At 43.5% G+C, this 12,879-nt stretch overlaps 1 protein-coding gene across 1 annotated transcript; it reads right to left on the bottom strand.

The window, feature by feature from the left end:
* Positions 1-222: 222 nt before the first annotated feature.
* On the bottom strand, positions 223-12,059 carry CYB5D2 (cytochrome b5 domain containing 2). Its single transcript, XM_081945321.1, has 4 exons — positions 11,747-12,059; positions 7,645-7,785; positions 6,570-6,756; positions 223-4,472 (listed from the first exon to the last, which is right to left on the bottom strand). Exons 1-4 carry the CDS (start codon positions 11,997-11,999, stop codon positions 4,259-4,261), a joined length of 795 nt encoding a protein of 264 aa, XP_081801447.1. The 5' UTR covers positions 12,000-12,059; the 3' UTR covers positions 223-4,258.
* Between the last annotated feature and the right edge of the window lie 820 nt (positions 12,060-12,879).

The raw sequence follows: 12,879 nt of genomic DNA, 5'->3' as shown, positions 1-12,879 counted from the left end.
TTTTTCAGTTTGCCTTGGTGATTCTGGTATTTTTGAAGTGTTATTTTTTCATAGACACATTACCATATTTCTACACTGGCATTACGGACATTATGTAACCACTTCCGGGTTGTAAATTGTATATATGATAGAACATTAACATGCCAAAATTAAGCAGGCCTTTCTCAGTATCAATTGAGTTATGGGATTTCCCAGTTAAAGAGATTCTCCTGGGGCAGTGTGCTTGAATTTGAAATGGACTTGGTGGATTGCACAAAAGAAATAATTGTAAAGCACTTTTAATAAAAAACACTTGTATCTGAGCCTATTCTACTGACTGGCCCAAAATTAGTGTTTTGTTTTATTTTAAAGAAAAATGTTCTTACTAGTCAATGCATAAGTGTAACACTTGAGGATCTGACAGTTTCACATGTGCAATACTGTACCATGGTAGATTATAAATTGGCTGAGATGTTAATTTGTTCTAATGTTCTGAACTTGTGGTCTCAAACTCATTTTCTTGGAGGAAAATTGATAGTTCGGTTGATTGTCTTGAGATCCAGCGAGTTTCATCCGTTTTTGGCTTGTATTTGGACCTAAACAATGGCAACACAAAAAGAAGATGGGGAGAACACTGCCTGCATTTTCTTAATTTATTAAGTGACATCTTCAATGTGGTCTTGTGAGTGGTTGCTTGACCACTTGTTACCAATGCTGATGTATTTCCTTCTTGGAATATTTTTATCTACAAATTACATGATGCAAAGGGGCTAAATGTTATGAAAGAACTTGAGAATTTGAACCACTGTAACACTATTTATTTATAAAGATGGTTAAGGAACCGTAAATCAACTGACAGAGATACTTTTATCTGTGTTGGCTTTGGCCATGGCATCAAACTCACTGGGGATCTTGCTTTCCTTGTTTTAGAGCACATGGGAGGGGGATGTGCTTGATTTGTCTTCAAGGAACAATACAAAAATGCAACTTTTTAGAAGTTTGGAAGCAACTACCCCGTTTCCCCCCAAATAAGACCTCCCCACATAATAAGCCCAATTGGGCTTTTGTGCGTATGTGCTAAAATAAGCCCTCCCCCGAAAATAAGCTCTCCCCCAAAACATTGCAACACAGCAGCAGCCATGAGGTGACCACACTCGCCACCTCCTGCTCCTCAAAAATTATAAGACCTCCCCGAAAATAAGATCAAGCGCTTATTTTGGGAGTCAAATGAAAATAAAACCCTGTCTTATTTTCGGGGAAACACGGTATGCCTTTTGCTAATTTTCATGCTGTCACATGTCCTTGGTTTTTCACCTTCAAAGGTGATCTGATTCTTCATGGTCTTAGGTTTAACATTCTTAAACCTCAGTGACCACATTTAGATCCCTTTCTCCCATCCCTCCCTTCTGCACAACTTCTCTCATTGGTCAGTTTCCCCATACTGCTCATTCTGCTACTTTCAAGCACAGGCATGAAAAGTTTTGTGCTCCCGTCTTATAATTTGTGACAGTACTTGTATAATCCAGCATATGAGCATGGAAATAATTTACGTGTTTCATTTGTGAATAGTTTTGGACACCAAATCTACTGTTGTTTTGTAGACATTGTTCAGCATTACTCTGCAGCCAGTTCATCCTATCTCAGACCTCTAAACTGCAACCTGCTCTCCCATCCCCTCCCTTTGCCTTTTCTGAATGGTCACCACGTGCCATAAAAAGGTAGCTCTAGCTTGAAAACATGTAAGATCAACTCGATATAATTAAAATCTCTGGAATGCAGGCATAGCCTGGAAATTTCATTTTTGTCAAATGAGTTTGCTTTTTCAGTGTTCTGGGAGCACTGACCTGTTTCTTGATTAGCTCTGAGCCCAAGATCCTGAAAATTGATTTTTCTCTGTTCATTTCCTAGCGTGTTAAAAAAAAAAAGTTGTATGAACCAACCTATAGAGGTAACTCACGATCTCTCTAGGAGTTTGTGCTTGTTTGTAATTTAAAGCCTTGCCTGAAGCTGCCTAGCCAGGAGTTTTATAGTAGGACTAAGCTGTCTGCAGTGTAGATTATTAAAAGGACTAATCGGTGTTTGGGAAAGGATAACTGCTTGGCTTATGAAAGAGTGGTTGTGAAGTCTTGTATTCAAGTCAGAGGGACATTAGTGGAAGAGGAAACTTTTCTACAATTGGTTCTCCCACATAACAACTCGGGTACTAAACCTAGATATCACAACATCAGGTAACAGAATTAAGCTTATGATGTCCAGTATGCAGTAGCTATTTGCAAGCATGCTACTTTGTTTTAAAGTTGGAGTGTCTGTATTGCATTAAATAAGTTTTGCCTATACTTTTTTTTTAAAAGGCATAGCTGTCCTTATGGATTGACAGTACAAAACTATAGTCCTGTAGTCTTGTCCCTACCAGACTGGGGTTACTGCATTCAACACCACTAATACCATTTTCATAGCAGGAAACTAAACATCTGCAAGTAATATGGCCTGTTTTTCAGCTGTTCTTAGTTTGAGAAACAAAGTCTTAATCGTTTTTTAAAAGCTATAATCTTTCCTTCAAAAGCCCTGTAAAGCAATGTATTTTTCTAATATTTATATACCAACTTGTAATTTCTTCTAATAAAGCAATTTAATTGAATTGGACACCAGTACGTTCATGGTTACAGAAGTCAAGCTGAAGAAGTGTATATTGCTGCAAACTGAATACTGACACTAGTGATGCCCAATTTCATCCAGAAATTTTTTTTTTTTAAATTTTCACTTCACCAAGCTGGTTTCTTCCAGATGTGTTGATATTACAATTTGCTCAAGATCATAAGAGATTTAAATGATGGTTAATACAAACCATAACTTGAAGTAGTAAATTAAGCGAGGTGGGAAACAACACAACGCATCAAGTGGGAGTTCAACAGGCATGTTTACTGAAGAGCAGCAAGAATATTAAACTCTTTTAAGTTATCTAACAAACCATAATTTAGCAGAGTTAATCTAAAGATAACAGTAATTGTTTCCCCTGTCCAGTTGTGTCTAACTCTAGCTCATGTCCATTTCTTACCGAGGGAGCCAGGGTTGTACAAAGACATTTCTGTGGTCACATGGTCAACACTAGCTATACTGTATGCTGAGGGACACAGGATGCTGTTTATCTACTCACATTTGCATGCTTTCAAACTGTTAGGTGGGCAGGAGCTGGGAGAAATAACAGGAGCTCACTCTATTACGCAGTGAACTCGGGCTGTCAGCTTTCCAGCTAACACAAGCTCAGTGCCTTTAACCACTGAGCCATGACGGCCTCTTTAGAGTAAATCCAGTTATTACTTAAATATGGTTTATAAAACAATCAGTTTAGAACTCATACGCTTGTGCAGATCCAATATTTTAGCCTTGCACGTTATATCAGAATAAGAGGCAGGATAGCTCAGCAGTTAAAAGACTGAGCTTGTCAGCTGAAAGCCCATTCGGGAATGAACCCCATGCAGTGGGATGAGCTCCCATTACTTGCTTCAGCTCCCATCAATCTAGCAGTTTGAAAGCAGGCAAATGGAAGTAGATAAATAGGTACCATTTTAATGGGAACATAACAGAGTTCCATGAACCTCGGCATATAGTCATGCTGGCCACATAACCACAGAAGCATCTTCAGATAAAGCTGGCTCCCTTGGCTAAGAAATGAAGATAAGCACCACCCCTAGAATTGGACCCAACTGGATGGGAAGACCTTTATTTTTGTCGTCTTGTTATTATCAATACAGCCATTTTATATGAGTTAGAAAATCAATTACAAGTGGTCAGGTGACCATAGGACACGGCAAATGGCCATAAATATTGCCCAACTGCGGAGCGCCCAAATCTCACTTGTCATCGGCCCAGGGTAGGTCTATAGTAACTGCAAGCAACCAGTCACAAATCGTGACCTACGCGTATGCTTCCAGTTCACGCTGATATCAATGACCTACGAAGCAGGTGCTGGGAGTCCATTTTACACCTCCATTCTTCAGGGCCAATGACTCTCTTTCTTCCTTCATTGCTAGAATCCTCTGTGTAGAGAAGCATGTCATCAACTTCCATGGTTTTAAACACACAAGGTTTAAAGCCCTCTTCCCAATTCCTATTTTTAAACTTACAAACCCGTATTTTTAAAGAGCTATTTTTAATTTCAATCTGAAATTTTAGGTAAGGACAGTGTGTCAAAATACATAGTTAGAGTTTCCTTGAAAGTGGCTTCCTTTAATGCCTGGATTGTGTAGAAGTGTTTAATATCCAGTGAAATACAGCTGACTCATTCTTTCAAAGCACACCATTCAGAAAGTGGGTGACACCCTTCGTATTCCTGGAGGTTAGGATTGTTCAACTTTCCTTGGTTGCTTAGCTGGGTGGATTTCTCTTGCCCAGGAAACAGCTCTTCTGTCTTTACGCAAATGCAATGGCTACGACTGGATCCAGGTTCATAGAGCTTCCTAGGTACACCGGACCATTCTCGGCTGATGCCCCCACTGAAAACCACAAAAAGAAGAAATGAATGAAACAGGAAGAATGGACATGTTTAACAGCGATGTTGTAGTGTGTGAACACAACAGCTTCTGCAATTTTTAAAAGCTGTGTGTCACCCTAAGATCACATGCTAACTGAAGACAGCTATGCAATCTTAGGGGACGCAGTGGCTAAGACGCTGAGCTTGTTGATCAGAAAGGTCGGCGGTTTGAATCCCTAGCGCCATGTAATGGAGTGAGCTCCCGTTACTTGTTCCAGCTTCTGCCAATCTAACAGTTCGAAAGCATGTAAAAATGCAAGTAGAAAAATAGGGACCACATTTGGTGGGAAGGTAACAGCCTTCCGTGTGCTTTTGGCATTTAGTCATGCCGGCCACACGACTACTGAGACGTCTTTGGACAGTGCTGACTCTTCAACTTTGAAACGGAGGTGAGCCCTCTAGAGTCGGGAACAACTAGCGCGTATGTGCGAGGGGAACCTTTACCTTTATGCAATCTTGGAAAAAATGCAGCTGCTTTAAAAAGCTACTGATAGAGCTTCTGCATCCTCCACCATTTCTGCACTGCAATGTAAACATGTTTTAATTCACCATTAGTGGTGTGTTATTAATATAGCCTGTGTCCAGAACTCAAGACTATCAATACATAGATATTATTGTGCTATAGATACTGAGCTAAATTTGGGGAGGGGGGATTTTCATTTTCCCCATTCCGATTACAAATTGAGCCACTTAACTCTCTAAACTGGTGTTTCTCATCCTTGGCAGCTTTAAGACCTATGGACTTCAGTTCCCAGAATTCCCCAGCCAACTGAGGAATTCCCAGGAATTCTGAGAGTTGAAGTCTTAAAGTTGCCAAGGTTGAGAAACACAGCTCTAAACCTCAGTGTATAAGCAAGTCTGGACAATCTACTGCCACGGGCACTCTCAAGCTTTATTTTCCAGCTCTTGATGCTGTAAATCACAGGTGTCAAACAATAGCGCCATGTGACATTGTGATATATTGTGTTTTTTGCCTTTGCGGAGCCGAGGTGAGTGTGGCCTATGTGAGACGCATCTGTCCCGTGGGCTACCAGTTTGACACCCCTGCTGTAATTGATTCCCTGCTATTTTTAAACAAGTTAGGTAAGAACCGTACAGATGGTCCTCAGTTAACGAGCATTTATTCAGTGACTACTCGAAATTGTGAGGGAAGGAATGATGCTTATGGCTGGTCTTCAAAGTTTCAGCCGTCCCAGCATCCCCTCAACCTTGACGTTGTAATATAGGCCAATTTATGAGCATTGTTGTGTCCTGCAGTCACATGATTGCAATTTGCAATCTTCCCTGCTGGCTTCCCACAAGCAAAGCCAATGGGAAAATAGGAACTTGTGATCCCGCGAGGTCCTTGCTCAACGGTAACTGGAGACTGCCAGAAATGCTGTTGCTAATCAAGTAGTCACCTGATGTTGCACTTTACAACCACACAGTTTAGAGCGCCAATCCCTATTACTGCTGTTAAATGAGGACTACATGTAGTAAAAGATAAAGGCTTCTCTGTCCAGTTGCGTCTGATTCTAGAGCGCAGTACTCCTCTCCGTTTCTTGGCCAAGGGAGTTAGGGTTGTCCTAAGACATTTTCTGTGGTCGTGTGGCCAGCATGGCTATATGCCAAAGACACATGGGACGCTGTTGCCTCTCTCCAAAATGGTACCTATTAATCTATTCACATGTGCATATTTTTGAACTGCTAGATGGGCAAGATGCTGGGGCAGGAATGGGAGCTCAGCCTATTGTGCGGCTCTCGAACCTGAGCTGTCAGCTTTCCAGCTGACAAACTCAGCATCTTTAACCACTGAGCCACCACACCCCCACTACAGCATTTAAAAAAGCACTGCCAGTTTATTTTTTAAAAATAACTTTACTACCATAAGCGGTAAGACAAATAGAAAATCTTTCTCCCTGCCACCAACAGACTACACACCTTCAGCATAACATAACAAAGAGCTACCAATGACTCAAGCTTGTGACTATGAGGCATAGATCCAATATCTGCATCATACAATTACACTCGGTGGGTTCACGATCATCGTGTCCTTCAGTGTTTTAACTGCAAATCCTACCTCTGCTTGGAGCACCAGACCCTGCTTCCTCCAGCTGAGCTCCATTCAGAGTTACAAGGTGGAAACTGGTTCTTTCGCTCAACCTCCTGCGCCTTCAGCTTCTCCCCTTCTTCGATGAGCGCTTGGGCCTCCTTCAAAACCTTCGTAGGTTCCCCATTTTCTTGGTAAAATCGTCCAGCTACTTTGCCTTTTGAAAAATGAGGCAGTAGAGAGATAATACGTGCCACTGTACACTCATCCCTGAAATGCTGATTTCCATGGCTGGCTTAATTGTGGTTTTGCTCACAGTTTTTTTGTTATACACTGAACAATAAACCGAGTTTCAATAGGAAAATGGTTAGGCCAATAGTATGAGTTTTTTGCTCTTCACAGTTTGTTTTCTTTTCCTTTTAAAAGTATACAACTTGGGTCAAGTTTACTTACTACAATTTTACATCAAATCCGGCTTCTTTGCTGAATTTTGAAAACAACTTAAAATGGAAGCAAAAATAAAAGCTTCCAGACTACAAGCTTCTTCCAGATTGATAAAATAATAATTGATAGGTTAAGACAAATTCCATATTATTATTTTTTGGTCTTTTAATGACCCTGTAATTCCATGCATCGGGGTGGAATTGGGGCAACTGAATGGAGCAGAGTATTTACTGACAGATGCTCTTCCTGTCGTCAATGCAGAGTTCGCAGCTGATATTTACTCATTGTGCCCAGAGAGAGAAATATCTGCTGCTACCTAGGATCGAACTCACAACCTCCTGATTGTGAGGCAAGAGCTCCACTTCTAGGCCACTGCACCACTCTTTAAGGCAAATTCCATTAAGTGTCCTACATTATTTAAACACTATACATTCTCTTAATAAACCTGATATTCTTACATACACCCCAATAGGAATTCTGCATTTTGTTCATAGGAAGATGGGCAAGTAAATATATAAAATGTATAGGCCGCCCATCTTACCTCAAAGTAACTGAGCGGCTATATCAGCTGAGTTAAGAACACACTACACTAAAATTTGACTGAAAAGTTGGTGCGAATAAGATTGATTGATGTCTGTGGTTTCAAGACATTTCTACATACCAATATGCACATAATTCTTACAGTAGAAGGAAAGCCAGTTCTGGATGGCCAGCATTTGTGGTGGTAACAATCCTGAAACATCATCCACGAGACCAGCTGGGGTGAAGTCACCTGTGGCAAAAGCTCTGGAGGCATCTTTCCCTGGACAAATAAGCCGAAAACACCTGCTTTGTCACCCAATTAACCCAATTTCTGGCCTTGTATAATACTTGTACACCAACTAATAAAATGCACTAGCTCTGCAGGCATCTAAGTCAAAGTCTTTATTGTCATTGTATATCATGTATACAACAAAATTGGTTTAGCCTCTCCTGGTGCAGTTCATATGAGACAACGTGAATAATATAAAGGATAATCCTTATACAAGTAGTTAGGGGAAAAACTAGTCATACGTTTCCATATGTACAACATATTCTGTGCAACATGTATATTACTCAGGTGTATGCTCTTATCTTATGGTATATACATATTACACACTACACTGGCAGCCAGTGAAATTTGTAGTGCTATATTGTGTCTGACAGCCCATGGGTAGAAGCTGTTTTTAAACCTGTCTGTCCGGCTGGCTAAACTTCTGTGTCTTCTGCCGGATGGTAAACGTGAAAAAAGGACACTGGCCAGGGTGTGAATCATCCCTAAGAGATAAAAACTAACCAAAATTAAAATTTGACTCACTAGGCCAGGGATGTCAAACTCAACTTCATTGAGGGCCGCCCAGGGGTTTTGTTTGACCGGTGGGTGGGGTGGGCATGGCCAGCTCGACATCACTTGTGTTGGGGGCGCCTGTGGCCTGAGCACTCTGCCAGCGAGAACAGGTTCCTGAGCTCTGTTTTCGGCTGGGATGGCCTCCTGCAACCCTGTCAGGAAAAATGGAGCTCGGGAGGGTCGCGCATGCCCCTCCCAAGCTCTGCTTTCGCTGGCAGAGGCACCACGGGCAAGGTCCTTTGCTGCTTCCAGGGCGGCCCCGTGGACCAGATCTAAGCACCTCACAGGCAGGATTCGGGCCTTGAGATTGATAGCCCTGCAGTATCATTTTTTTAGGCAACTGGATGGAAAAGGATCAAAAAGACAAGGGTTAATCCCATCTGCCCCACCTAATGGGAGGGACAGATGTAATCAAGGCAGTCCCTCAAATAACCATTGACCTGGTAGTTCTCCCAGGCCTTAGGAACAGGACATGTTTGTTTTTGTGCTTTGCTCTTCTAGTGTATTGTATTTTTCTTTGAATAAGTTAGTTTTTAATTGTACGCTATCCAGAATAATTTGGGAGTTGGGCAGACCATAAATTCAATACATACATTTGCAAAATCTTTGCAGGCTCTTGACACCAATTTTACCAATTTATATAATCGCCCAACTCACACTTGTTGACTCAGGGCAGTGCACACAAAAACGAAATAAGACCATTAAAAACACAGTTAAAATGTTTAAAAGCAATAGTAAAATAAATTAAGTTAATTGAATTCTCTTCACAAAGCAACCATGAAGGCTTTGGAAAAGATATTCAAATACCATGACGTGCATATCCCTACAAAGATCAGAATCATGCAAACCGTAGTATGGAAGCAAAACTTAGACTGAAGAAGTAGAGTAGAAACGGTATTGACACCTTTGAATTCTGGTGTTGGAGAAAACTCCCGAGAATACCGCGAATGTCAAGAAAACAATCCTTTGGATCATCGACCAGGTCAATCCAGAGTACTCACTCTAGGGACAAATGGAGCGGGCTCAAATTTTTCTACTTCAGACACATTATGCATCTGCCTCATAATAAACCACACTGCACATACCCAGCTCTCTGGAAAAGTTTCTAAAGCTGGGAAAGATGGAAGAAAAGAGAATGACAAGAAGCAACGTAGATGGGGCTCAGTTGCAATGGTGGTGAATCCACCCTTGAAAAGACTTGAAGAAATAGGTTAGGGACAGGTAATCCTAGGGGGAGGGATCTATTTGATTGCTAGAAATCAAAAACGACCCGCTGGCACGTAATCCATCAGTGGCCATGCTTTATATTATGACACAAAAATGAGGCATAGTGGAAGGATACAAAAGGGGCGTTTCATTGAGAATAACTAAGAGTCGGAAGGTGTCAAGGTGGGTGATGGAGCTTGGAATCTCAATCCAGACATTTCAGCTTTCAATCGCCCCCCTTGGAAAGAGGAAAATAGGAGAATCTCTCTCCCCAAAGAAGAGGGAGTCAGCTATTCTTCAAAGTACCTGAAGGCAAGGCAAGAAGCAATGGATGGAAACTAATCAAGGAGAGAAGCAACTAGAACTAAGGAGAAATTTACAGGCTGGAGAAGAGGAGAGAAAAGTTGAAGGAAAAGGAGAAGGAAGGAGAAAGAAGAAGAGGGAAGTAGAGAAGGAAATGGACGAGAGTAGGAGAGAGGGAAGTGGAGAAGAGGAAAATGGAGGAGAAAGGAGAAGGAAGTAGAGAAGGGAAAGGAGATGGATAAATGTTATTGTACAATTATGAAAATAATGCTTATAACTATGACATACAACATGTATTTAAAAGACTATAAATGTATGATTAAGAGAATATTGGTTATAATCAGGGTGTATAAAACTATGTATACTCAAAAAGGACTGGATATAGCCAGTACACTGCCATTGCAAAACTGGAATTGTGATGTATTATAAAGAAAAATGTACAATAAAAATGTTTGTTTTTTAAAAAATAGAACTAAGGAGAAATTTCCTGTCATATCAATTAATCAGAGGAAAAACTTGCCTTCAAAAGTTGCGAATGCTCCAACACTGTAAGTTTTTAAGACGATGTTGGATAACCATTTGTCTGAAGTGATGTAGGGTTTCTTGCCTAAGCAGGGGGTTGGACTAGAAGACCTTCAAGGCCCCTTCCAACTCTGTTATTCTATTCCAGTGATGGTGAACCTATGGCACGCGTGCCACAAGTGGCACGCGGAGCCATTTGTCAGGGCACGCGAGGCGCTGTCCTGTCAGCTGGCCAGCGCGCATGCACGCGCTGGCCAGCTGAGTTCACCTTTTTAAAAGCTATTTTTTGCCTTCCCCAGGCTCCAGAGGCTTTATAGGAGCCTGGGGAGGGCGAAAAGAGCCTCCCCGCCCCCCCCCCCGGAGGCTTCAGGGACCGTCCCTGAAGCCTTCGGAGCGCTTAAAACCACCCTCCGAGCAAACCGGAAGTGACTTCCGGGTTGCTCGGAGGGTGGTTTTAAGCGCTCCGAAGGCTACAGGGAAGCCTCTGGACGGTCCCTGAAGCCTCCGGAGGGCCTCCGGGGGGTCGGGGGAGGCTCCTTTTGCCCTCCCCAGGCTCCTATAAAGCACCTGGAGCCTGGGGAGGGCGAAAAAAGCATGTAAAAATGGGGGGGGGTCACGTGTTGTGCGCGCATGCGCACTGGGGGGGTCACGCGTTGCGTTATGGGTGCGGCATGCCCGCACTCAACCCCCCTGCGTTCCCCCCACTTGTGGCACGCGAGCCAAAAAAGGTTCGCCATCACTGTTCTATTCTTATATTTTATTTATTTATTTAGCCACGTTTATGTAGTGTATATTGGAGGTAGAGACCCTTGGAGAACTGTTATGCAATGAAATTTCGTTTTAATCTATGCCGATTAGTCTACATTCAAAGTGACAATAAAGTTATTCTAAGTAAGTCTTCCAATTCTAGTGCATGCATGTATGGAGATCACGTCCATTGAAGAGAAGAGCCTCGGCTGCCTGCAATTTGGCAGTTCGAATCCCACCAGGCTCGAGGCTGACTCAGCCTTCCATCCTTCCGAGGTGGGTAAAATGAGGACCCGGATTGTTGGGGGCAATAGGCTGACTCTGTAAACCGCTTAGATAGGGCTGTAAAGCACTATAAAGCGGTATATAAGTCTAAGTCAGGGGTGTCCAAACTTGGCAACTTTAAGACTTGTGGACTTCAACTCCCAGAATTCCCCAGCCAGCTCTGCTGGCTGGGGAATTCTGGGAATTGAAGTCCACAAGTCTTAAAGTTGCCAAGTTTGGACACCTCTGGTCTAAGTGCTAAATGCTATTTGCACGCCCTGAACCGTACGCCCGCGCAGGGAGAAAGGCTCATCTCTTTAACCAGGGTGGGAAAGAGGGACGGGGAGGCGGGTACCTGAGAAGAAGCCGTAAGCGCCTCCTGGGCCGTAATGCCTGCGCCCTTCCTGCACGTCGAACACCTGTCCCAACACGGCCAGGTAAAGTCCCGGGCTTCCCTCGGTGCCCGTGTAGCGGCTTAGCTCGGCGGCAGTTAGGACCGCCTCCCCGCTGCAATTCTGTCCCAGCCACCACCGGGGAGCGAAGCCGCGAGACGCCAGCCAGGCGACCGCCCAGCCCACAGCCAGCGCACCCAGCGCCGGCCGCAGCATGAGGCGGGCACTGAACAGCTGGGAAGGGCAGGGGCCAGCACCCAAAATGGCTGCTGCAGAGTAACGGGACGGGGCGCACGCGTCACGATTCCCTGAAATATCATTGGCCGTCGGTTTTAGAGGTCGCTGATTGGCTTTTCTAAGCCGCTATTGTTAAAGGCTCCTGTGCCTCTCTAGACAGAAAAAAAGTGTAGAGGGGCACGAATTCCGAGCTTCGGGGTTTCTAATGGTTTTCCGATTCGGTCAGAAAACATAAGCTGTGGGAAACAAGCAAAGAGACGCTGCCACCAGTAAGGATTTTAGTCCTTAAGGTATTTGGTGGGGCGCGCGCGTGTGCCGGCAGCTGAAAGTGCTTGGTCCAATTCGGAAAAGATGCAGGAGCAGAAGATCCGATTAGTATTTGGATAGGAGACCAACAGGAAATCACAGAACTACTGCATTGTATGGACTGGAAAGTTGAAAAGATAATGCTGGAGCTTGGAAGTGCTGCTGATGCCTTTTTGGTCCTAGGGTTGAAATGGTTTCTGTGGCATGAAGCACTTTCCTCCAGCTCCATTACTTGCCAACCTCCTCCCTGCCCCTCCTCCTCCCTCCATTACCCCTGATAATGACCTGCCTGGATGAAGTCAGAAAGGCATTAGAATTCCCCCTCCCTGTTTCTGCCTCCCCTCCCCTCCTCTCCCGGTCCTTCCTTTTCCTCCCCTCTTCTACCAGGCCCATTCCACTTCTTTGTCCCCTTTTTCCCCTCCCCTCCCCTGTCTTCCCCTCCCCTCCCCATTCCACCTTTTTGCTCCTCTTCCCTTCTCCATCATTCCCTGTTCCCTTCCCCTTTTTACTTTCCCTTCTCTTCTTGCCATTCCCCATACTCATTCCTCTCCAC

This window comes from Natrix helvetica (genome assembly GCF_964273705.1).
Source record: "Natrix helvetica genome assembly, chromosome: 2".
NCBI lineage: Eukaryota > Metazoa > Chordata > Lepidosauria > Squamata > Natricidae > Natrix > Natrix helvetica.
This window is presented reverse-complemented; position numbering and strand designations above follow the sequence as displayed.

Bases quoted from the DNA above. Each gene is read 5' to 3' on its own strand.
- CYB5D2 (XM_081945321.1), bottom strand. From the start codon at position 11,999: ATGCTGCGGCCGGCGCTGGGTGCGCTGGCTGTGGGCTGGGCGGTCGCC. The intron at 7,786-11,746 runs GTACCCGCCTCC...TTATTTGTCCAG, and splicing joins CGCTTACGGCTTCTTCTCAG to GGAAAGATGCCTCCAGAGCT. The intron at 4,473-6,569 runs GTAGGATTTGCA...TGTGGTTTTCAG, and splicing joins GTCTGGTGCTCCAAGCAGAG to TGGGGGCATCAGCCGAGAAT.